The sequence below is a fragment of the Ornithodoros turicata genome, chromosome 4 (genome assembly GCF_037126465.1).
Source record: "Ornithodoros turicata isolate Travis chromosome 4, ASM3712646v1, whole genome shotgun sequence".
NCBI classification, from domain to species: domain Eukaryota; kingdom Metazoa; phylum Arthropoda; class Arachnida; order Ixodida; family Argasidae; genus Ornithodoros; species Ornithodoros turicata.
Window position 1 is genome coordinate 69,945,051 of NC_088204.1, and position 26,711 is coordinate 69,971,761.

The 26,711-nt window shown below is 47.1% G+C and overlaps 1 protein-coding gene and 1 pseudogene across 4 annotated transcripts in view; both read left to right on the forward strand.

Moving 5' to 3' along the window:
- LOC135391792 (death-associated inhibitor of apoptosis 1-like) overlaps nt 1-8,808 on the forward strand; it is a 71,986-nt gene extending 63,178 nt beyond the window's left edge. For all 4 annotated transcript variants that reach the window (XM_064622252.1, XM_064622251.1, XM_064622250.1 and 1 more), the window contains 4 exons: nt 5,167-5,436; nt 6,220-6,398; nt 7,050-7,293; nt 8,511-8,808. In XM_064622252.1, coding sequence (XP_064478322.1) covers nt 5,167-5,436; nt 6,220-6,398; nt 7,050-7,293; nt 8,511-8,683 — 866 coding nt within the window. In that variant the 3' untranslated portion in view covers nt 8,684-8,808. The remainder of the gene's footprint in view (nt 1-5,166; nt 5,437-6,219; nt 6,399-7,049; nt 7,294-8,510) is intronic.
- Nucleotides 8,809-23,141: 14,333 nt separating this feature from the next.
- Nucleotides 23,142-24,446, forward strand: LOC135392547 (uncharacterized; annotated as a pseudogene).
- The last annotated feature ends 2,265 nt before the right edge of the window (nt 24,447-26,711 follow it).

Consider the following 26,711-nt stretch of genomic DNA (forward strand, 5'->3'; position numbering starts at 1 on the left):
TCATAGGTGGGCATTTTGGTGAAACCTCACTCGCCCTCACCCTCACGGCGCTCACCGGCACATGCCCTCACTCGCCCTCACCCTCACCGCCCTCACGGGCACAGGCCCTCACTCGCCCTCACCCTCACGGCCCTCATGGGCACATGCCCTCACTCGCCCTCACGGCCCTCACGGGCACATGCTCTCAGTCGCCCTCACCCTCACGGCCCTCATGGGCACATGCCCTCACTCGCCCTAAACCTCACGGCCCTCACGGGCACATGCCCTCACTCGGCCTCACCCTCACGGCACTCGCAAACGAAAGCCCTCACCCATGAGGGTCTTACCCTCATAAGGTCTCATGCGAGTGCACTCATGAGGTTGTGCCCCTCATGAGACCTCCTGTGAGTGCACTCATGAGGTTCGAGGGGCGCCAGGTCTCTGTGAGTGAGAAAATCACACATATTCAAGATAGGGCAAGCCGCCATCTTGACCCTGGGAGCGAGGCCAACCGGAAGTCGCACGTACGCTAGTAATGAATTGCGCTGTTATTTGCAAATTTCTTAGTGAGGTTACGTCAGGTCAGTACATATTACAGGCGGGGGTGGGGGGTCCGGGGGGTATCACCCCCGCAGTTGTTCGAGACTGTGCTCACTTCCGTCTAAGCCTCGTTCCCAGGGATAGATCTGAGCGTATCCGATCGTAGATCGGAGCGTAGGGATATCTTGAAAATGTGTTCCACCCCTGTGAGTGAAGTTACTGGTGAGGCCTGAGGTGTGTGAGGTCAGTCTGAGGGCATTCAGAAATGAGGTCAAATGGCGCATACCAGACGTGCGCAAATTCAATTATGAAGGCATTGATGATATGGTTCCAGCGACACAACTACCGGCTGTGTGCACTTTAAAGGGCTGGTGTGCATGTTCATACCAATGTTGTCTACGTCTCGCTGGGAACACAGCAAAGCGTCCTGAGCTGACTGATCACTTCGTGATATGGTTCCAGCGACCCAACTACCGCCAGGGTGTACTTTAAGGGGCTGGTGTGCCGGTTTTTAGCAATTTCGCCTACGTCTCGCTGGGAACACAGCAAAGTGTCCTGATCTGACTGATGACTTGGTTATATGGGTCCAGTGACCCAACTACAGGTAGGGTGCACTTTAAAGGGCTGGTGTGCACGTTTTTACCAATTTCGTCTACGTCGCGCTGGGAACACAGCAAAGCCTCCTGAGCTGACTGATTACTTCGTATTACTTCGTGATATGGTTCCAGCGACCCAACTACCGCCAGGGTGCACTTTAAAAGGCTGGTGTGCCCGTTTTTTTGCAATTTCGTCTATGTGGCGCTGGGAACACAGCAAAGCCCAAGACACTTGGCTGTGTTCCCAGCGCGAAGTAGACGAAATTGAGTAGACGAAATTGCTGAAAACGTGCACATCAGCCCTGTAAAGTGCACCCAGCCGGTAGTTGGGTCGCTGGAACCATATCACGAAGTAATCAGTCAGCTCAGGAGGCTTTGCTGTGTTCCCAGCGCGACGTAGACGAAATTGGTAAAAACGTTCACACCAGTCCTTTAAAGTGCACCCTGCCTGTAGTTGGGTCACTGGACCCACTTCACCAAGTCATCAGTGAGATCAGGACACTTTGCTGTGTTCCCAGCACGACATAGACGAAATTGCTAAAAACGTGCACACGAGCCCTATAGAGTGCACCATGCCTGTAGTTGGGTTGCTGGAACCATGTCACTAAGTAATCCGTTAGTCAAGACGCTTTGCACTGTTCCCAGCACGACATAGACGAAATTGCTAAAAACGGGCACACCAGCCCTTAAAAGTGCACACTGCGTGTAGTTGTGTCACTGGAACCATACCACCAAGTAATCAGTCGGCTCAGGGCGCTTTGCTCTGCTCCCAGCGCGACATAGGCGAAATTGCTAAAAACGGGGCACACCAGCCCTGTAAAGTGCACACTGCGTGTAGTTGGGTTGATGGAACCATATCACCAAGTAATCAGTCAGCTCAGTACGCTTGGCTATGTTCCTAGCGCGACGTAGACGAAATTGCTAAAAACGGGCACACCAGCCCTTCAAGGTGCACACTGCGTGTAGTTGGGTCGCTGGAACCATATCACAAACTAATCCGTCAGCTCAGGACGCTTGGCTGTGTTTCCAGCGCGACGTAGACGAAATTGCTAAAAACGGGCACACCAGCCCTTTAAAGTGAACACTGCGTGTAGTTGGGTCGCTGGAACCATATCACAAACTAATCCGTCAGCTCAGGACGCTTGGCTGTGTTTCCAGCGAGACGTAGACGAAATTGCTAAAAACGGGCACACCAGCCTTTTAAAGTGCCCACTGCGTGTAGTTGGGTCGCTGGAACCATACCACCAACTAATCCGTCAGCTCAGGACGCTTGGCTGTGCTCCCAGCGCGACGTAGACGAAATTGCTAAAAACGGGGAACCACACCAGCCCTTTAAAGTGCACCCTGCCGGTAGCTGGATCGCTGGAACCACATCACTAGTGCCTTCACAATTTGCCCACGTCTCGTAAGCGTCATTTGACCTCATTTCTGGATGCACTCATACGGACCTCACACCCCTCAGGCCTCACCAGTGACTTCACTCACACAGACCTGGCGGCCCTCAGACCTCATGAGTGCACTCACAGGAGGTCTAATGAGGGGCAAAACCTCATGAGTGCACTTACAGGAGACTTCGTGAGGGTAAGACCTGATGAGTGCACTCACAGGAGACCTCATGAGGGTAAGAACCTCATGAGTGCACTCACGGATGGCCTGATCGCGGGCTTGCCCTCACTCACCCTCACCTCAAAGGTGTGAGGTGAGGGTGAGGGGCGCCCATGAGGGCCCTCATGAGTGAGTTCGCCCAGCTATGCCTGCAATGCAGAAAGCCTTTTGCAAGTAGTGAGCGAAAACAAACTGGCGTACGTTCGGTAGCGTGATGCGTTCGTTTCCTTCCTTTGATCTGCTTCAGTTTTCTGAGCATGTTTTGAGAGACCTCCGAGATAGTCCCATCGACACATGAACAGCAGCGGTCGTCCTAAACGGTTTTGTACCTGGCCTTCCTTTTTAAAAGATCCAGTTGTGCTACGACGTGTCCTAATCGCTGAGCCATATTCTATCAAGTGATATTTGTATGCTTGTTACCTGAAGCCGACATTCTGTTCAGCTCGTTGCATGGAGTTAGAAGCTAATAAACTGGACCTGTGGGGAAAACAAACAAGCAAAATGCTAAATTAAGACATTGATGTTTGATCAATGTCATCCCATTTGGGGAAACTCCAATACGCCATGAGGAAACGTGAAACTCAAAGGCCCTTGTTGCCAAGTTTTTTTTTCTTTTATTTATTTTATTTTTTTTGTAGACGGTGAGCACAGTCCGCAGTGCTGAGTGTGAGCAGACGCACTGTCCTGACCATTCAGAGGACAAAGCGTCAGATACAAAACCGCATGCCAAAAAGACATGCCTTTAGTAAAATAGGGAATGCAATACATCTTGTGTAATAATATTAACGCAATAAATAAGCTCAAGATTTAACGTGAAGAGGTGCAAACATTGTCAGTGGTCTAACAGCTCACCGGCACTCGCACAGCGAGCATTGGTAACGAAGTTAGTTTCAGTATTCGTATCACTTAATTTGTATCACTTAATGCCGTATATGTTTATTCGCTCGTTGTCGCTCAGAGCGGATATGACGTCGCGGAGCTGGCTCGAAGGCGTTTGAAAATTGGCTCTGATCCGCCCGCTCTGTGTTTAGATATGCGCTCGGCGTCACATCCGAGGCATCTCGCTTCGCTCGAAGCCCAGAGGGCGAGCTCGCAGATCCTTCCAACAATGCCTCTGCTTGAAGATGGCGGCTATTTTGAAATTTTTAACTTGTTGTCATCTATACCGCCTTACTGCCCGAATCAGATTATGGTATCAGTCACCAGTGCCTAACTTTTGTCCCTAGTAAAAAAAGAAAAAAGAAATCGAAAGAGAAGAATAGAAAAATAAATACCAGTGGGAATGATACACATCGAATTAATTTGATGTGACACAGGCTTTCAAGCAGAGTCTGCGTTTGTTCAAACAACATGTGTACAAATGGAATATGTAACGTTCTTCCTAGCGAGAAGGGTGGTGGACAAACGAAAAGAAAAAGAATAAACACAAAACAAGAAAAAATTAAAAGGCGCACAGAAGTGCAACCTTCGAGCATGTAACATGCTTAACTTGTGGCCGCTGTATATCCCCTCGCTGTTCCAACACGAAGCTGCAGCAGTGCGAAGGCGAAGACTCTATAGCAGACTCATCATCTCTTTGGTCAAATGGACATTGACATCGCGAGCTTTTGCGGACGCCGTGAAGAAAGTACGGCATGTCGTTTCTTTATACAGGGTGTGTGCAGAAAAACATGACCCGCATTTAGGCACATAGCTTGTTGCCTACCTAACGAACGAACTTCCGGTGGCGCACGATGGCGCATTCATGCGTGCGAAATCTGCAGAAAAATTGTGGAAGCCATACTCAGCTTAAAAAATAAACGAAACAACGAAAACGTCGGCTTCCGTGCATCAGAATAAGGCAACATGGTGGACAACAGGGTGTATGTGAAAGGGCAACACGGTGGACGTAGGAGAGTTGTGTTCAAGTACCGCTAGGGGAGCTATCGGTGCATAAATCGAAACGATGTCCCACATGGATGCTCATCGGCAGTACCCCTAGCGGTACCTGCACATAACTCTCCTGAGACCGAAATGCACTACCATGCACCGTCATGACCGCCCTATTCTAATGCATGGAAGCCCATGTTTTCGCGCTCTGTTTATTTTTTTTACACTGAGTATGCCTTCCAGGATTTTTTTTTTAGGTTTCGCACGCATAAATACGACGTCGTGCGCCACCGGAAGTTCCTCGGCTAAGTAGACAACGAGTTACATGTAAAAATGCGGGTCATGTTTTTCTGCACACACGTTGTAGTTATGTGCTTGTATTCTCACAACGACGGATATAGTATTGCCTTCTGCCGCTGTCAAGTGGCGTAGAGCCGAGGGTCATCAAGTGGGAACAGGGCATAACAGATATAGAACACAATGTCCAGACATCAGTGGTACCTATAATCAATTTTGCTGAATTTTTGCTACAGTTCTCATAGTTCATACGCTCACCTATCCTCCCCCTTCTCTGCAGCATCCGTCACGACAGATCATGTGACCGTGATGCCGCCAGTGCTGCCCGAACGAACAGCAGACGTAACTAGGCCCCAGAACCCGGGAACCGTCCAGCGCCAAGAAGCTAACGGAGCGACATACCAGACCGAGAGGCACATTATACCACAGAAGGAACCAGCATACCGCCGGTACGCAACGTTGGCAGACAGAGAGGCATCTTTTCAAGGCTACCCAGCGATTGCAAAGAGAAATACGCAAAAAATGGCGAAGGCGGGCTTTTTCTACACAGGTAACAATCTTATTTCTGTCGACTAACCTCTTCCATCACCCTCGGGGAACATGCCTGGAACAGTGCAATGTCATGTCCATCCCCTCCTTTGTCCCGACCATTGGCCCGCCCAGTTAACTGTCACCACAGCCCGTTCCGCTTCTTACAAGATTCGGGCCTTGCGTCCACCCTCTGACCGTGACTTTTCGTGCAATGTTTTGCCTCTGCTGATCTGACTGTTTGCTCCAAACGTATGAAGTTTGTCGTGTATTTGATTTTTTTTATCAAGCTGGCATCAGAATGGCTGACCACTCCTCTTTTCTTGTCTATATCGTAAAAAACACGTATCGTTCATCGTGCCTATGCCTCACTTTGAACTCGTCAACTGTCTTCTCCCCCTTTTTTTCTTTCTTCTCTTTTTTTTTCTATAGTCGTGACGCTGCCCACTTGAGTGGAGTCAACAGCGGCAAGCTACTTCGCCCCCCCCTCCCGTAAAAAAACATAGCCCCTAATAGACGTACTAGATGGGTAGATCCAGCGAGTCGGTAGGGAAGTATGAAGGGAATTTCCTCAGGACGAGAGACGCTCTCGTCCTGGCTCTCGTCCTGAAGCTATTCCCTTCATACCCCCTAAAAAGCTTTCAGACTGCGTTCAACTTCGCCTGCCTAACTGACTGAATACTGTTTCTGCTCTTTACTATATAAAAAAAAGAGAGAGAACAACACCAACAGCTTCGCTCGATTGAATTACAGAAAAATCATATCCTGTTGACAATGGTTGCTAACCGTAGCGATTTTCCTGCAGGGACTGAGGACCGTACGACGTGTTTTCAGTGTGGAAACAGCGTTTGTAGTTGGGATGTTGACGATGACCCATTGGTGGAACATGCCAGATGGTTCCCGGAGTGCCCGTACGTCGAACTCCAGCTTGGTGACCTGGCCATCAACGACGTTACGCAGACGCACCGAAACCTGATTGCGGAAGTACGTTACATTGAATTATTCCACAATCTGTTGACGAATAATTAATTCAAAGTACAATTCACTACCACATTGTATCAGAGAGCCAAATAGTTGTGTTTGTGCATTTATAGAGGTATGTACCTGTGTGAATACGCGCCGGCGCGTTTGAGCCAGCGATGGAAAATCGCTTCCGTGTCAAATGAAAGCAATTTGAATATGTTCATTAATATGAATATGTTCATATGAACTATGCTCATTGTGCAGGCACCAACGGGGGGTGGGGGTGGTGGACATGTTTATCAAGAAAAAGAAAGGAAATGCCAGCCAGACGGAGGTACGCAAGGCGGAATAGGACAAAGCGCTTTGTCCTGTGTCACCTTTCGTCGCTGGCGCTGTCAGAATGTCAAACCGAGTAACAGAGTTTGCTTCTTTGCAAGTCACTGAGTTTGGCACAGAAAGTCGTTTTTCTCGACTGTTCGTTACGTATGCAGGAATCGACATGATGTAGTACCGTCAAATTATTCCATTTATGTATGGACTGTGGTAGCCATATAACAGTAAGAACAACGTCCACGTCCTTGATTCCTTGCTTTCACGCGTCCCCTTCCGTTACACTGTTCGGATATGTTTTGAAGGACTTCTTCTTACCGCAACCACCGATTCTTCTTACAGCAACATGAAGCAGAAATGAGCAAGTCTGACGGGCTAACCGAAATGATGCTGCACCATCTGATGTCAGCGTATGTCGTTCGCCGTCTGCTTTCCCAAGGCATTGACGATTTCCTCATGGACTTGGCGATTCGAACAAGGTTAAACAGCACTGGATTGATTGACGTCTTGGATGAACAAGACGTTCGCAGAGCACTAGCTGATGTCATCTCCCTGCCAAAGAATGGCAGAACATTGGAAGTTCCAAGTGAGTACCAGGACAACTTCTGGGATGTGAATGCGACGTCATGAACAGCAGACTGTTAAGAATCAGTTTGTTTAAACGCCATGCAGTACACTAGTTGTATATGAACGCATTCGTGTATTGGAATCGAGCATCTCGTGAGTCGAGAGAGTCAACTCCTTGTGGGCAAAAAATGCCGCGGCGCGGCTCTCGTGGCGCTCGTGGAAGTGGCTCCCGTTCTAAAATTAGATGACTGCACACTATAGAACTGCTCGAGAGCCGACCCCCAGCGACTCTCCTCTCCACGTGGGTCGCAAGAGTCGATGGCGTACGATGACCTCATACGTAACGACCCGCAGTTCGCGCGAGGTTAATAAACGAACACAACCTATACCTTTCTACCGTACGGTCGCCCGTACGCAGAAGTGGTCTGACGTCATTATCAGTGGCTCGCGACTTCAACTGTGTTAAGCATCGAAGATAGCTGTTCAACAGAAACGGTTGTAGCGCCTTTCACAAAACTTTCGAAACCAACTTTCGTGGTTGTGACCTACCATATGACGTAAATGCTCCACATAATACTTCTTCTGTCCACCATACAGAACAAAAAAGAGGACTCTGCCAATTACAGCGGCTGTTTTACCTAGGCAAGTTTATTCTACGCTGCTTAGACAAGGGCAGCTAATTGACTCGCGTGACGTCACCACGACGAGCGCAGCCAACGGCAAGCGCAAGAACTGCACTAACTTGCAGTCGTAACAGGGTAGGCGAGTGTGACACAAAATATGTCTGCCTAAAAATCACTGTAATCGCAGTGTCCTCTGTTATACTTCAATGCAGCCTAAAAGATATAGCCACACAGAGAATGTAGTCTTCATATTGCGAGTTGAGCGTACGAGAACATGACGGACGCCAGGTCGACGGGGAAGCTGATTACGTGAACGCTTTACGATTGTAGACTCGTGAACGATTTACGTGCATGCTCTAAAAGCGCGCCAATATGCTCTAAGTACGTCTTCTCCGCGACGAGTGCTCTCGCGACATGCTCAGTGCACAAGCAACATCTTGAAGCATCCGAGCGCACTACGTTGGGACTCGAAGGCCTTATGCGGCCGTCTAAGCCAATCAGAGGCATCTTGAGATTAGCTGGCGCAGTTGTCCTGTAGCAGTTAACTTGTTTCGTGTGGATACTTTGTGCTTTACAGTCAGGATTTATATTTGATTTCTCATTATCCTTGTAGAAGCTGATAGCGGTGATCTCAGCAAGTGCGTTATGTGCGGAACGGAAGGCCGACACACCATTTTCTTTCCCTGCAATCACCTTGTAGCCTGCAGAGGATGTGCATCGCATTCCACCGTTTGTCCCTCCTGCACCCGTCCGATTACGAGCAGAAGGGATGTCTTCTTGGCCTGAAGAGGGTATATTAAAGAAAATGGCGGCTGGCACCTGTCAAGAGACGTGTGCAACCTGTTGACAAAGACTTGATCAATAAACCAATCAATTCACCCCATCAAAGTTGGAGACAAGAAACGAAACGAGAAACATCTCGTTGGGTAACTTTATTCCAACTTACAACATGCAGTGCAGTATTCCACCCATTCGCAGGTCCCGTATTAGCGTATATAATGAAGGCAGAAAATGCGTTACGAACAACAGGAACGCACAGTTATCAAATGCATCTAATCATACGATCATCCAATTCTCTACTAGACCTGGAGTAGCTTGTCTCGCGGTGAGCAGGCTCACATCCTCATTTTTTTCTCTCCTACAATTATCATCATCATCATTCGTGAATGACACATCTCGACTCATCTTACCTACTACATGTTCAACTGATGTCTTCCAGAACTTTCATTTTTTGAGATTTGCATGCTGTAGTGTTGTGTCACATGTCTCGTGCCATTGTATTCTTTATGACCGACATATTGGTGTCAGAGTGTACTGCAGTTACGTGCACATCCTGTAGAAACTTGACTTGCTAACCCTATCACACCGTAGAACTTTTGAAGATTGTATTTTCCTGCACAAACTGGTTCACTCTGCCGTCTACACTCTTAAAAAAAAGTAGAATTTTGTACCTCTACGGGTAGAACTGCATTGCTACCACAATTGTACCCATCCGAGTAGAACTGTACGAGTAGAAATGTTTCTACTCGAGGAGGTACAAATGCTAGTAGAAGAGTTGTACTCAGGAGGTCGCTCATTTGTACTCGGTTGGGTGTAAACGTTCGGCTTTGAAGGCAGGGCAGTTGTACTTCTCTGGTCCAACAGATATACGCGGAAGAGTAGAAATGTTGTATGAAAAAGGCACAACAGTCGTACTGCCTTGGTCGAACATTTGTACGGGATGAAGCACAGCACCGTAAAAGGTAGGACAGTTATACTGCTTTGGTCCAGCAGATATGCTTGGAAGAGTACAAATGCTGCATCGCGAAGGTGCAACAGTCGTACAGCTTTGGTCGAACACTTAAACGGGATAAGGTACAAATGTTCTATACCTTAAAGGAGAAACAGTTCGACGCAAAGGAGCCTAAATGTTCTCCCGAGCAGGTGGAACAGTCGTACCCATTCTGGTACATCAGTTCCACAAGCAGGCGTACAAACGTTCTACTGTAGAAGGCAGAACAAGCTTACTGTTTTGGTGAAAGAGTTATACTTGGGTAGTGTAACCATCCTTCGGCGACAGCACATCGGTTGTACTGCAACGGTAAGAAATTTGTATCCAGTACAGCAGAACTCTTTTGGTATGAAGGTTGAACCTGGTGGCTACATGTTTGCTAAATGTAATATATGATCACTACGATATGAACCGTAAAAGCAAACGCATGTATCCATGTCTGCAAACCGCCAAAAAACTTACGAGCAAACCAATGTTGAGTTACATATCAGTCTGATGTTTATAATCTATTATTGACACCTAAGCCCGTTTAGGGCCACTTTTACAAGTGATGTCACCGCTCCTACATTGACTTTCACGAGCGAGCTGATCAACTGGAATGTTGCTGTAGCCATGGGGGGAAACTCCATCTTCACTACCCAGAGCGTCTAAAAGGCTGGGAGCCTGGGAGAGTGTAGGGCTGGGAGAGTGTAAACTCTGACGTCCTCTAAGCACACAGTGAAGGGTCCTCCTTTTAGCAAACTCCATTGGAGAGCAATGGATGGGTAGACGTAACTCTGCTCTCTCTGAGGGAAAAAGGAAGAATTGGTAGCAATACGGGCTGCAAAATTTCGTCAGAAATTGCGTGAACAGATGATACAAGCACGGAATGGAACTGCATTGTGGCGCTGAACTGCCAGTGCTATGGGCGTGCAGTAAGCACGCAGCCACGGGCGCCCCCCGCCCCCTCCTTTGCCGCAGAAACTATTGCAGCGGGAAGGCATTTTCGGGTCAAAATCTACGACTCCCCCCCCCCCCCCTCCGGAAAGCAATCCTGGCGGCACCAGTGCTCGTAGGTCTGACTTCTCATAACCATAGACTTCTGCCACCATCTAGCCCCCGCTTGTAGCTATCTACTCGATATGCATCTTGACAGTATGTACAGTTATGAACAGCAATAACAACAATCTGGAGCAACGTGTGAAAAATGTGTGTTGGACACTTGCACACTACTCCACGCAAAACTAGGATAAAAACGGGAAACCCTCCAGCGGAATCAATTGACCTGACCGTATGCAGCGAGCAAGGGTATATTTAAGGGTGGACGAGCCCCCCATGCACCCATGTAAGAACCTATTTTTTGACGATACCGTACCGCAAAACACAAAGTTTCTTGAACACCGAAGGGTATATATGAGATACATAAAAAACATACCACAAGGCAAATGAATGCTTCACTCCACTCTTTAACAAGTGATGACAAGCACACAATAACACCGTCCAGCAGCAAGCCTGTAACATATAATTCACGCGACCAAGTTAAGCTTCGTGAACATTACGCAGAGACGGATAACAGTCATGCGTTGCCTATGTATAAAACTTAGCAAAAGGGGTGTCATCACATACTATATACGAAGTGATAAAAAATTACATTTAAAGGGAGCAATAAAAGAAAACCCATTGCTACGGTTCTGCTACTTGAATTACAAGCAGGTGCTACGTCAAAAGTAGCACCTCTTTGTAACTTATTTAGCAGAAAAGTAGCACGCGTTTCTCTATTATGGCTGGCTTTAAATATATTTTTTTTATCACTCCGGGTGTAACAGCCGATGTACAGAAGATGTATTAAAATGTGAATTTAGAATGGCGTATTTACTATTTACGTATTTATCGGTCAAATGGTATTGCGCTTACTTTCCGAGGTATCCATCTTGTCAAAATTTTGGAAAAACTGTCTCATGTGTCTTTCCTTTCGCGCATGCATGAGCACCCGTTCCTTGACTTCTTGGAGGCTGTCATAAAGTGCTGTGGCGATGTTTACTCCTGTGAGCCACTCGAACTCCATCATTATCTGAAAATAAAGTGGTGTAAACAAAATGCATTGACCCGTATACATATGACAGTGTCACACACATCTTGTCCGATGCCAAGCAAGCCAATCTCACTGTTGTAATTGTAACACGTGTGCGCTGGGCCAAGATTAACGTACATGATGAGCATCCTTCAGGGCTGGATACATCTGGAAGATCTCGTCTACTGGAGGGCTTTCAGGAACCCATTGTTGACGGTGCTTTGATGTTCTCCTCATGCTGTCCTGTACTATTAGCGCACACGAATCCCTCTTCGCCATTTCCTTTACCATAATGTTGAAGTGACCTTGGATGGCCTCCTCGTCCTCTGCGTCGTTGGAGTTGGCTGTCAATGTCTGTGATTAGAAGCAATTTCCAATATTAATGTCAGAGAGGTGGCAGGGACAGGTATAAGATATGCCGGACCAGCGCAACTGTCCCCGCTACCCGTGACGGTGCCAATGTAGACTGTTATAGAACAGTAAATTCTACCTCTAAGCCCCTGTACACTCGCTTGGGTGCAGGCGGACAAGCTGGCGGTTCCCGATGTGGCCTCTTTTCTCCTGCTGCGGGCGTGATGCCGCTCAGCAACCTCAACTTTTGCCTCTCATATTTTCCTTTTGATATCAAGGCTGCCTTCCATAACCCCTTCAAAAATAAGAGCGCAATGCGAATTCAAAACATGATTCGTCATGTATGGATATAGGAATCAATACGTCAACCAAGAGCAGCCGTCGGGATGACTTACATGTGGCAGACCCAGTGTGTCTCCTAATGCCGGAAATCTTTTCAGTAATTTCCGAGATACGACTTCTTAAAGCCTGCTTCCTGCAACGCTAATTTGAGAACGAGAATCATGCATAGTTTGTAGCTTCCCCATGTCCCACAGAAATTATGCAAAACATACCCATCATATGTGCACATATCCCTATATAGAGGTGTGCTACAAGCCTTGTTCTCTGGGCAAAGTATTGCCCCTGTCTATGAGCTGCGGCGGCTGCTTGAAGGTCGCTCGGCAAACTAGGAAATACATAGTCCTCCGCGGACGGTCGTGCACGCACTGTGCACATGTCAGCCTCCTGCCCAGCAAGTACATCCTGCATTCTGCAAAAAAAAAAAAGAAAGAAAAATCATTCCGTGTCATGTGGGTTCAATCAGCAAGAACTGAATGCTCGTAGCAAACGCGACACGCAATCGGAAACGTGAAAACTAACAAAAATAACGAATCGTAACATAACAAAGATAAATAAATGTTGTAGGGCATGACCAACGCTAGTAGATCCACAACCTCAATTCAGGCGTCTCCTCTTTGTCCACGAGTATGCGGTCCTTGTTGTGGAATGTCGTTGCATCGGTTATTTCGACATGCGTTTGGAAATCGTTGTCGTAAATCTGGTGGAACAAAAAAATAAATAAATAAATAAACGGCTGACACACATGTCTACCTACAATGCCACACATCGACACTAATTGTTGGTAAGGGATTCCTGGAAATGCAATATTCCGACAAGGCAGACACGTGTTGACACGGATGACACTAACCATGCGCCGTTTCGAGCCTATAGTTCTTCTTGTGACGCACCGAGTGCTGCCGATATAGAAACAGTAAGGTCGCAGAGGTTGCAGCCATCCTGCCCGGAGATTAATACCTTGCGGGAATTGTACGACACCAATACCTTAATCGCATTCATTGGGCGGGGGCGGGGATGCCGGCGTTAATGGCGGATACAGACTAGACGGCGTTAAACGTGTGGGCTTGACTAGGATCGACACACTACTAAAGCAAAGCAACACCGGGGTTACACAAATGGTCCCGTCTCTCTCCTCAGGTTCAGGTTCAGGTTCGCCTAATCCATTTTGTATCAGGGCAGGCACCCCAAGGGTACCACAGGCAATATCTTGGCGGCAGCGCCCTACACTAGTCGGAGAGTTGTAGGCGTTTCACTTTTTCAGCGCCTGCGCTCGTTGGCCTGCTGGCTGGTGGTGGCTTTGGCGCTGGCTCCGGTTTTGGATCATCGTCGTCTACGTTGTTGGCCCTCTGGTGGCTCGAAGTTGGTTGTGCGTCGTCCGCATCCTCTTTTTCGCTTGCAGCGTCTTCACTGTCTTGAGAAGTTGGAAGGTCTCTGTTGCCTTGCAAGATTCGGTCTGTATTGGCCTTTCGCAGACGTGTTGCCTGTTCCCACTCGAGAAGATGCCGTTTAGTGGTCGCGATATGTGATTCGCCCTCCTCATTCGCCCCTGTTTGGAAGCCTAAAAGGACCTCAGTCGGGTAGTGGTTTGGGTTCATTGTCTTTTCCAGAGCTGGACAGGATCGCAGGATGTGTTCCAGGTCCTCCTCTTCACCGGTGTCGCAGAGTGTGCATACTAGATTGTCCGAGCTGAAGAGTTCGCTGATCCTCTTTCTTGTTGGGAGGGAGCCTGTCCGTGCTTAAAATAACAGTCAGTCCACTGGCTCTATCCCCTCGGTAGAACTTTTCCGGCGCAAGGGATGTTTTGTTTTCGCCGTATCGTGCCATGCTTTTTCTCCTTCTAACGGAAGAGGTCCAGCGCTGAATTTCCGTTTGGTGTAGTTCCTTTCTGGTTATCCTGGTCCATTCTTTTTGATTGGTTGCGGTGTGTCGTTTCGTTCCTATGCTGTAAATTCGGTCGATTTGGTTAATCATCTTTATCCAACTTGTTTTTACTCCGGTGAACCGGAGGTACCGGAATACGCGAGTGATGTACGCTTGCTCTGGTCCGTGGATTGCTCGTCCCAGGAAGTTGGTCTTCGATCTGGCTTCTCTGAAAGAGTAAGTCGACCAGCCCAGTTCCCCTTCTATGGCGGGGTTCGGTGTAGCGAACGATCCCTGTAGGAGCCACCTTCCGAGCTCTCTCTGTTGTCTCTCCAATTGGTCCATCGCGGTTTTACTGTAAGATATTGCTTCGTTTGCGTACGTTGCTGCTGGCACGGCTGTCGTTTTCCAGTGTAGTCGCCCAATTTCGTATGGGTTGAACGACCGCCGTGCTAAGTGCCACGAGTGTCCTTTCTTTTTGTTCATCTTCCGGAGGAGGTCTTGTTTGTGCTCCAGTAGATAATCTTCTTTACTTTCAATTTGTATTCCCAGGTATGTGCAGGAGGTGGTGTATTTCACTTCTTCATTTTGGAGAAAGAAGCGCGGTTCCGGCGTGTCATCTCCTATCTTCATAATATTTGTTTTTTCACGGCTAAACTTCATGCCTTCTTTCTCTGCTGTTCGAGAGCATCATCCAGAAGGTCTTGGAGGTGGGCTGCGTCGTCCGCGATGAGGACGAGGTCATCCGCAAAAGCGAGGCAGGTTATTGTAGTCTCTTCAAAGTTACCATCCGTCTTCTGTGTTCTGATGTGCACACCCTTTTTGGTGGCATCGAGCTCATTGAGGAGGTCATTTATGTATACGTTAAACAGTGTCGGGGACAAGGGGCAACCTTGCCGTAGTCCTATTTCCTGAGTAATTTCTCTGGAGGTGAAGGGGCCTATGCTGTATCTGCTGTAGGTTTTGCTGTACAGTGTTCTAATTATCGTTGATAGTCCTTCTGAGACGTGTACGGCTTGCATTTTAGGTTGCAGAAGGTCGTGCGGTACGGCGTCGTATGCCTTTTCAAGATCCAAGAAGGCCAGGTAGAAAGGTTTGCGCTGTGCTTGGTAGATTTCTATCAGTTGTGTGAGTATGAAGAGATTATCACTTGTTCTTCTATTAGTTCGGAACCCATTCTGGGCTTCGGAGAGTTTCGCGTCGCACTCGTACTGTAGTCTGCGGCATAGGATTGCAGCGAAGAGTTTGTAAACGTTGGTTTGAATTGCTATTGGTCTATATGAGTTTAGGTTTTCTTTCTGGGTTTGTTCTTGCCCTTATATATTAGCTTTATATCCGCTTCCCTCCATGTTTGTGGTACGCTTCCAGTTGCGATGATACTGTTAAAGAACCCTCTCAAGGCGTCTATTGCTTTGGGTCCAAGGGCTTTTAGAAATTCGTTAGGGATGCCGTCTGGGCCTGTTGCTTTTCCGGGTGTCAGTTTTCTTATACAAATTTCGATCTCCCCAGTAGTGATCTCAGGGACGGGGATGTTTTGTACTTCAGCTGCACTTGCCGTCGCTGTCTGGGCATGCTGTTGCCGTCGCTGCAGAAGAGCTTGTTGTTGGTCAGCATATAATCTTGTCATATACTCTTTGACTTCTTCCAGATCCTCTAAGACGTTGCCCTCCTCGTCGTGTATTTCCCTCACGGTGTCTGGTCGGCTATGCATCTGGATGTAGGTTATGTATTTCCACAGTGCCGCTCCTGTCTTTTTACCGCTTTCTTTAATCTTTTCGCACAGCTGTTCTTGGAATGTGCGTATTTTATTGGCGACCATGGTTTTAATTTTTGCTTTTTGTGCCATATAGGCTCTCTCAGTTTCGGTGCGCTCGCTCACTCGGAGTCGAAAGAAAAAGGGAAAGAAGTGTTTAGGGACACAAAGAACGTGGCTGAATTTGTTGGACCAATAGGGCAGTAAAGAAAACAAGGTCACTCTTTCAACAAAGTTCATCTACGTCGCAAGCAGGTCATTCTCAGAATCCTCCTGTTCCGGGGTGACCCTGGAACGCGAACATAATGGACAGAGTATGCAGGACCACGTGTCATTCTAGAAAACGGGGGGGGGGAAAAGCCTCACTTTCCGCCACACTTATTACTTTTCTTTGTTCATTTCGTTTTGTTGCTTTTTTTCTTCGCTCTTCTTTTTACTAAAGGCAGCACTAGTTCAATATACTGTGCTTCCATTTTGCCTTTTAGAAAAATTAATAATAATAATCGTAATCTTTATTTAGTCAATATTGCCAATGTACAGAAAGCGGTACTGTGAGGGCAAAGCACGCATTACAGGCATTCCGCATTGATTACATGCACTACATGTAATGCATTACAGGCACTGTCAATGTCATGATGACGAAATCTCGAAAAATTCTCACATATAACACACCCAATTAGATGAGGTGGTGTCTACGTTTAGCCTTCTAAAAAACATCAGCAAGGCTACCGCGTGTCCCTTTCTTTTTGTTCCCCTGCGAATATATTCACTAAAAGGACTCTACACAGAAAAGGAAAAGCATAAACAACCGGTACCGCTCAACTGTGGCTCTGCAAGTGAAGGGTAATAGTCAAATTAAAAACACCCACCGTCATCCTCATGGCGGAGTGCATTCAAACGTCTGGTAAAGCGTGCTGAGACTACGAGTTGCCCAATGAACATGACGAACTGTGAACATGTGTTGTTGTTTTCTGAGCGGGGGGGGGGGGGGGGGGGGTAGGGGTTGGAACTGTACGGAGGGGTTTGGGGGTGAGGGTTTATATCGAGTGCTTTTTTTTCTTCTTCAATTCAAAATCCTGCAGAGGTCGAACAATTGCTCACCGCCTCTTTCACCCCACTTATATGTAATTTTATTTCGCGTTTTCCTGTGATGTGATTTTATTTCTGGTTTAATGTTTATGGCGCTCATATACTTGACTTTTTTATGTTCACTGAACTTGGGTGTACCTCGAAATAAAGTAATCGAAATTCCCGTTGCAAGATAAACTACTGTAAATAAATCTGACTATAAAATGCACAGTCGCGTGTTGAGAAACCGCTAACAGCGAACTTAGACTAACCTGGACATAGCAATGGAAACACTAAAGTTGGACGAACCAAATAATAAACTAACCAACGTGCTGTTCAGTCCTCTCCGCCCTGCTAAGCTTGACAGGCGCAAAAATGTGGCTTGCGTTCGCTAAACCAACTTTGAAAGACATAGAAAATTCGTGAATTTTAGTGGTTAAATAGTGAAGTGTTTTTTAAATCTCCCGCGGCTTGTGTCTTGGAAGATCCTGGTGACGCAGGCATGGGCGTACCGAGAGGGGGGCAAGGTGAAAATTCTGCACTCTTTATTCATAAGTCATGATTTTTTTCGCAGATGTCATTATAATATGAACTTGTGAACACCCGCACAGTCCGCAGCGTCCGTCTCGAGGGAAGGAGGTGACGTGGTTGCACGCTTTGCCCCCCTGGAAGCACTTTGCTGCCCCCCCCCTTGGAAAAAAATCCTGTAGGAACGCGCTGTGGACGCAGGTCCTGACAAAGACGCTTCAGGCGTGCATGCAAGTGGACGACCGCTCGCCTCACCCTCTAAACTGGTGGATTTTCTAGATCTATTTGAAGCAACTTAGACAGCTAAAGAAGTTCAGCTAACATAAAAAAGTCAAGCGCCATAAATATAAGTGTGGTGAAAGAGGCGGTGAGTAATTGTCCGGCTCCAATGGTTCAGTGGTGAGCAATTGACCGGCCTCAGCAATTTTTTGGTGAGCAATTGTCGGGTGAGCAACTGTCCGGTGAGCCATTGTCTGCGCCCCGATGCAAGTAAGCAAGGAATTGATGAAATTATAACGCGGAATGGGAATGGCAGTGGAATTGTAAAATATTGTCCAACAGCTTCACCTACGGAGATGAACCCACTTACGGACCACCATGACAATCTGCGGGCGGCAAAAATGTCCCAAGGGCGGATGCAGCACGGTCAGCCGTATGCTTCAAAGCAGCCTGAGTGAATGCTTCTAACCGTAAATATTTGTCTTTTTTTCTATCATCGTTATTTGTTTTTAAACGCATTTTCTTTAAATTCCTTTCTTCAGTGTAGTTGCCAGTCATTGTCATGAGCGCATGTTATACAGGGTGTCTGTTTTTATTGGAAACAGGACACTTCACAAACATAAAGCAATAATGTGAGCAATTGTGGTGAGCAAATGCTGAGCAAAAGTGCAATTGCTCACCGGACAACTGGTCACCATGGTACCGCTGAAGGCGGACAATTACAGGCGGGCTGCATTTGTGCTACAGCACACGAAGCTTTCATTCCTCCGTGCAAAGTGGGCTCACGCGGCCATTCACAGCACATATACTCCTGCGCTCCGCCTGAGTGGATGTTTCGGATTCGGAATCGTTCCAAACGCCGCAGCTTGCCTTCGGTTCCACCAATGGTTCCACCATTGCGTGTCTTGTCTTACCCACGAGAAATTCGATCAAGTGACGAGTTTCGCATTAACTTCCGATGCATAATACGTCTCCTAACTTCGAACTTAAAAACAGAACACTCTAATTCTGTTTCGACCGGGCTAAATGTGCTTTGTCTCGGTCGTGGCCACTGCAAAAGCGATCCAGAAAAGTATACTGCGCGTAAGCGTGTAACAACACACAACTACGATAAAACAGACAGCTACAACTATACGATGTGAACTTTGCACAAAACCAGCCGCTGAGGTGACAGATGATCCGGTTACGACATTTCCAGAAATCTGTACTTCTGTGCCAACAACCCTGACACTCAATATGGCGCGTTCTGTATGTGAGGCGGTCAACATGTTTCGACGGACTGGCTCCAGCCCGTGGTCGTCCTCTGTCACAAGTAGTGCAAGTCTTTAGATGTGATACGAAGCCTCACGAGACCAGTCTAGCTATGGGTATAAATCAGTGCCCGAAATGCTCCTTCGTTTCGCGAAAGCTAATCGCGGTCATAAACCACATTTGGGCCCATCATGCATGGGAAGCCGACTTTGCTGTCACATGTGGTATTGACGGGTGCCCAAATAGGTACAAATGATACGGTGTCTTCAAAAGCCATCTGTATCGTAAGCATCCACATGCGGTGCGAGAACGCGGAAGCAACGTTGGAGGCTGTGATGGGATACGCGAAGTGGAAGAAGGATATGACGCCACCGACACCGTGAATGAAAATAACGACACCGGCACCACAGAAAGCGAGCGAATCGATAATTCTGCTACAGACAATAACAACGTTCAGCAGCCAGAAATTTCATTTGGAAGCTTCTGCAACGACATGAAGAAAACAATATGTATGTTCTTCCCGAATGCCACTGAATTGCACAGCCTGCCTCAGAGCGTAAGCAAAGCGCTGTTTGAACAATTCAAGTTCATGTTGTGCTATGTGATGAAGACATATGCAAAGCAGATAACACAGAAATTGTCAGGCCTTCCAATCCCTGATGATGCACGCTATTATTGCATTGCGACTTCCTCTTGGACACCGATTTGAAGGAATTCAAATTTCCCACCTGCGACAGAAGTATGCAAAGAAACACCTACCATATGTCGCTCCCCAGGAGCAGGTTATTCCCTGCAGTACCACAACGTACCAGTACATACCGCTGGAACCATTGCTGAAGCGCCTTTGCGAATTGCTCGAGGTTGAAGCCAGTTCGAGACTGCACTCCAAGAAGCCCGATGACACCCAAGATGTCCTAAGCAGTTTTATGGATGGCAGATTTTTTGAAGAAAAATGCCAAAGCGTCATCCCTGATGGTAGCCTGTACACAGTCTTTCTACTGCTCTACTCAGATGAAGTAGAAATTGTGAACCCTTTGGGATCAAAACGCGGCAAGCACAAACTGTTATATGTGTATGCTACATTCTTGAATATTCGCCCGAGATACCGCTCCAAGGTGCATTCAATCCATTTGCTGATCCTTAAAAAATATGTTCATGTGCAACAATTTGGACTGTTGTGTCTCGAATGACCGGAAGTGAAAGGTCTGTATTACGTTCCAGACAAGGCAGACGGTGTTCTAAGGACTTTGACCAAGATGGCATGCACTTGGTAAGAACGTGTACCGAGTGGGTTTCTGAACAGTAAAATGAAAACGTCAAACAGTTCCGCTGACGCATTTGAGACAGAAGCGATAGGGTCAGGGTAAAATGCAGTGATGCTGTGAATGATGTGATGAATGATGTGTATGTTACACTGCTTTTGCGGTTGCGTTGTCCCAGTTCCATTACATCGTCCAATTCCTTCATAGCTTCTCAAAGTCACCAATGTCTCGTTTTATGAAACTACAACTATTTGAGTCGAAATACAACAAATGAGGAATAAGATATGTTCGGCTGCGCAACATTTCCCAGCAGGTGCGGTTCATACAGGTCATAAAGGATGAGAACAGGAGGTAACTGAAATCGAAGCCTTGTCGCGTGACGTGTTCCGTTGCCTTACAAAACACGATCTACTAGATTATAACGACCATGACATAGGCACCCCTTCCCAGCGCCACATTTGGAAGCTAGCGGTGGCGCTACTCATCGCGCCCTGTTATTGCTTCCTCAATTTCTGCAATACTTTGTAATTTAGCTTACCTTAGTATTTTTGTACAAGCGTTGGAGATATCCCATGGGAGGTGCTTCTTTGTGAAGTTCATTATCATCGTCATTATAGACGTTTTCAGAAAAGCGGTTTTTGTCGTCTGCTATACGGTAGTCGTATACGTCCGCTTCTGCGCGTTAAAACTTCAAATTCCCATTGTCCAGTCATTATGTAGACCTCGCGGACCGATGGGTAGCGCCCCTAGCGGACCGTGCGGACGGGCTCCTCATAGGGATTGCCGATTGTGGCATGGTCGTTAGAATCAAGTAGGTCTTGGTTCTTGGATAAAAGTATAAAAAGTGAAACTGGAGGTCATTAACGTTCAATACACTAGTATGCCTGACGTAATGGAGACTACTGCAAGAAAGCTTTTACGTTAATAAGCGGTAGTTTCAGTGTCTTTATCTTTTTATTACTTGTGTTGAACGCGCACTTGACAAAGTTTCTACATAGCTCGGTTGCTATCGACCCCATATTATCGTAGCTACCACATACATACTCGCTGCGGCGATTTTTGAAGAAGGGACTCACGACAATCTCTGACGTGGCAACCCCTTATTATTTTTTTTATATGTTATTAATAATTAGAAGGTCACCAAAATAATGTTGGTGCAACGGAGGCAAGAGCTTCAGTTGGAGGACTCCTGTTCAGAACTAATTGATTTATTATGGCTGGCGTAATAGTTTACTTATTGTTGCTGTGTTTAAATCTCTCTTCCTCGTCATTTCTTCGCTCTCAGAGGCAGCAGAGGCTCCACAGCGTCACGTGATTAATTGTGCAAAACTGCAGGACCGTAGACAGATAATTGAGAGCCCGAGCGTAAGAGAAATCGAATACCCATGCAGAGCTTCCCGTTTGGAGTGCTCAGAGTTTATGTGCTTTCTCGTGTACCTCAAAATGCGCGATTAATTATTGTTTGCAGTAACTTAATTAACCTATGGCGGCCTTGCGTGAAAGACATATTACATCTTTCCTGACGTTTTTCTTTTAATGCTCCGCGCATTATTATTCTTATAACTTTAGTTTCATTGAACGACTTCGTCACTGTTTCATATTATATCATTTTTGGAAGGACACGTTAAGAGCTTTTGTGTAATGAGTGAAGTGTTCAGTACTGTTTGATGTGTTTGCTGAATTTTTTGTGTGGCAGAAGTTAGGATAATGAAGTCACTACTCAGTGTTGCAAAAACAAAAACAAAAAAGCATGGATATGGGTTGAAGGAGGTTATGGTTACTTCAACGTCATGATCATATTACACTGGTTTGGTATTATAGAAAAATGCAGGCACTGGAAACGAACGAGCTTTCTTATTGAAGCAGCTTTATGACTACCTGTGGCCGTAAAATGACGTTCTTATCGCGCCTCACGGAACAAGTTACAGATGTTACCTAAGTCACACGGGCACGAAAAATGACATTATTTGCGAACCTCGTGCGACACATCATTTTCTAACGAAAATAAACGCCATGAGTTCGATGCAGCCCACGCACTAAGTAAAATATAAGTTATGCTACTTTAGAAAATGAAGCCTAGTTGAACGTGTTGAAAATGCACGTAATATTCTGAAGTATAATAATATCAGTGGATCTTCATGTGGAGCAGTTCTGATATATTTGAATAACATGGCCACTTAACGTATTTACCAATCAGTGCCGAAGCGACCGAATCCAAAACTATCACTATGGCGGCACCTCAAGTAATTTTACTGACGTCTGTACGCCGTTCATAGCCACAGTTGTTTCGCGGCACTAACTAGAATAATAGTATAAAGTACTTTTGCTATGACGAACTAGCACTGGGAACGGGACAGAGAGAGGAGACGACAGGACAGGTGCTAGACGGCAACACGCCCGGTTTTTCACCTTGATGTACTTTTGCTAATGCCGACGAAAATTTCGAACAACTTGGGATATTGAAGAAAGCTCTAATTTATCGAATCACATTGTGCTGTACCGTAGAAAGTGGTTTGATGCAAACTAAAAGCAGAGTTAAAATAGCAATAAATAACGAAATAAATAAATAATGCTCCGTTATACTTGCGCCAGTAAGGTCAAATCAAATAAAATCAAACTAAAATTTGTGGTGAACTCAGTAAAATAAGTATTTGAATAGATTGAAACACTTATTTTACTGAAAAACAAGCTCTTGGACGGAGTCCGCCCTGTAGTGTATGCTTAGCGTGTTATAGAACGGGGAGTTGGAAACACTGTACTTCAGGATGGCGAATAAACAAGCTAGTGTCTGTTGCTAGTTCCTACGGCTGTCCAAGCTTCATCGCATGTCATCGACCGGACAGTTCAGTACATTGGCGACGAGGATGCTGTCAATCGAGCCCTAATGACCTTCAGTTCCTCACGGGGTTATTATTTTACGACGACAGTGCAAGCAACGACGACAAGGACGACAGACATGGCGGGCATGCTGCCTGTTTTTGCAAGTTTCAATCTCAGTGGCACGGACGCAGAAAACCTCGGTACGGAATGGAAACGCTGGATCAGCAGGTTTGAGAACTTCCTAAATGCATGTGCTATCGCAGACGACGCGAGGAAGAAAGCGCTGCTGCTCCACTACGCTGGGGAAGAGGTATATGATCTATACTGCTCACTGGCCCGACGTCGCGACTGCCACACCTAACGCCAGCAATCTTGCAACTGAAGGTGACGAACAGTCCCCAGCCGCACCAAGCTCAGAATACGAAGCGGCACGCAAGAAATTGGAATCTCATTTCGCCCCGCGTGTGAATACGACATTCGAGGTGTACAAATTTCGCCAAGCACGGCAACTTCAAGATGAATCACTCGATGCCTTTCACGCACGCCTTCGACAGCTATCACGAAACTGCTGTTTTCAAGACGTCGACATGGAAATAAAGAATCAGCTAGTCTTGGCAACGACCTCATCGAAGTTGCGCCGTTATGCCATGCAGTATGAAGTCAATTTAGCGGGCATTCTTAAGCAAGGAAAAATCTTCGAAGACGTCGAACGTGAAGCCTATATTATGGAGCAAGAGCTCACAGCATGTAAGGACGAGACGGCAAACACCATTCGCAGATGGAAACCTCGAAAGCAAACGCCTCAACCTAATGCTTCCAACAACAACTCCAGAGAGAAGTGCTATTTCTGTGGAGGGCCATGGCCGCACAAAGGAGGTCGATCGAGCTGTCCTGCATCGCATAAGACGTGCACAACGTGCGGAAAAGTAGGACACTTCTCAAGCGTCTGCCGTTCTGGTCACGCCAACGCAGTAAATGCGGTGGATGATGATGATGGCTCCGAAGCAGATGAACAAATCTTCATGGCACAAACTCCAACGTCAAAGTCTCCGAAAGTGGTAATCGGCCTCAATGGGAAACCAGTCAAGTTTATCATCGACACCGGTGCATCAGTGTGTGTAATAGGTTCCCAGTGTCTCGACACCCTGGGTCTTGAAGCAAACCTCGAACATACAGCCACCAAAGTTTACGCCTACGCGTCACAAACTCCGTTGCCGGTTGTTGGGAAGGTGTCGGCCTGCCTTTCATACAGGGGAGTACTAGTCAAGATAAACTGATAGTCGTTTCTGGGAAGCATGCACCCTTGCTGAGTTTTCAAGCGGCTTGCTCCCTCGACTTAATACAGGTAACGTACCAGGTGCAACAACCCACAGCAAAACAGGATTTGCAACACCTCTACCCAAGTCTTTTTCATGAAGTTGGATGCCTCAAGGACTTTGAAGTTCAACTCCACATTGACCAGACAGTGCAACCTGTTGCACAGCCGCACAGGCGAATTCCTTTTTCACTGAGAGAACCATTGGAAGACGAGTTGGCGAGACTTCAAGCGCTGGATATTATCGAGAACCCTTCTGGTCCCACACCATGGGTATCTCCAGTGGTATTGGTGCCAAAGCCGCACAACCCAGATGCCATACGAATGTGTGTGGACATGCGATGTGCGAACACAGCTATCCAGAGGGAACGGCATGTCACGCCAACAGTTGATGACATCATCACAGCCTTGAACGGCTCAACATTATTCTCCAAACTAGACCTCAAGGATGGTTACCATCAGCTACAGCTCAGTGAGGACTCTCGGGTCATAACAACCTTCTCCACACACATAGGGCTCTTCCGGTACAAACGTCTGAACTTTGGAATAAATGCAGCAGCAGAAATTTTCCAGAACACAGTGAGGCAAGCCCTGGGGAACATCTCTAATGTGCCAAATATTAGTGACGACATTTTGGTGTATGGAAAAACAGAACAACAACACCATACTGCACTGCACGCCACGCTGAAATGTCTTCAGGCAGCAGGACTGACCCTCAACCCAAATAAGTGCCAGTTCCACCGAAAAGAAATCACGTCCTTTGGGCATGTCTTCTCCAGCACTGGCATCAAACCGGACCCGGCCAAGGTTGACGCCTTTCAGAAGTTGGACCCGCCAAAGAATGCCACTGAAGTACGCAGCTTACTTGGTCTCATCAACTACTGCGGGCGGTTCATCCCGAATCTTGCCAAAAAGACGCAACCACTGAGAAAGCTCACGGAGAAAAATGCTACATGGGTCTGGACTAGTGCTGAGCAGAAGGTGTTTGATAGCCTCAAAGCTAGTATTGCAAGTGCAGCTACTCTGGCCTACTTTGACCCCACGAAGCCTACGGAGCTGGTCGTTGATGCCGCTTCTAATGGTCTTGGTGCCGTACTGACACAGAACACGGCTGGGAAGACTCAGGTCGTCGCGTACGGGAGCCGCACCCTGTCACCCGTTGAATCCAGGTACTCACAGATTGAACGTGAAATGCTGGTGGTCGTATGGGGGATTGAACACTTTCATGTGTACCTCTTTGGTTCACATTTTCGTCTGCTCACCGACCACAAACCACTTGTTAGCATCTTGTCAAACCCTCGTTCCTCCCCATCTGCACGATTGGAGCGCCTCTCTTTGCGTATTCAGCAATACTCCTTCGATGTGGGCCACACCAGCGGACTCAGCAATCCATCCGACTACCTCTGTTGAGGAGTATGTTTGTTTTGTTGCTTCCCATAGCCTGCCCAAGGCCATAACGGCACAACAGATAGCCGAGGAGACGAAGTCGGATCCGCAGCTGCAGCTGGTCATAAAGGCACTACAGCAGAAACATGCACTCTGGAACACAGATGGTTTGAAACCATTCGGAAAAGTTGCAACCGAGCTCACCATTACGAATAATGGGTTGCTTCTACGTGGATCGCGGATTGTTCTTCCTGCCACAGTGTACGACAGAGCCGTGAGACTGGCCCATCGGGGCCACCAGGGCATCATCAAAACAAAACAGCTACTGCGTGCGAAAATATGGTTCCCGGGGATAGATGCGTTGGTCGAGAAAGTGGTAAAAGGCTGCCTAGCCTGCCAGACAACGACCCCAGAATACCATAGGGACCCCCTGGCTGTAAGTCATCAACCCAAGCAGCCATGGAGCTAGCTCTCACTTGACTTTGCAGGGCCAGTTCCTGATGGCAGCTATGTGATGGTGCTGATGGACGATTTCTCCCGGTATCCAGTTGTACAGGTACTACGTACCATCACTTCGGAGACTGTCGTAGGCAAACTAAAGACTGTGTTTGCTCAGTTTGGTATACCCACCGTCTTGAGAACAGACAATGGGCCCCCTTTTCACAGTATACAGTTTGCACCCTTCATGGAAGAATGTGGGATTGTGCATCACAGGGTAACTCCTCTTTGGCCTGAAGCAAACGGGGAAGTGGAGCGCTTCATGCGAACACTGCATAAGTTCATCACAGCAACTGTAATTGAAATAAAAAACTGGAAAACTGAAATGTCAGACTTCCTAATG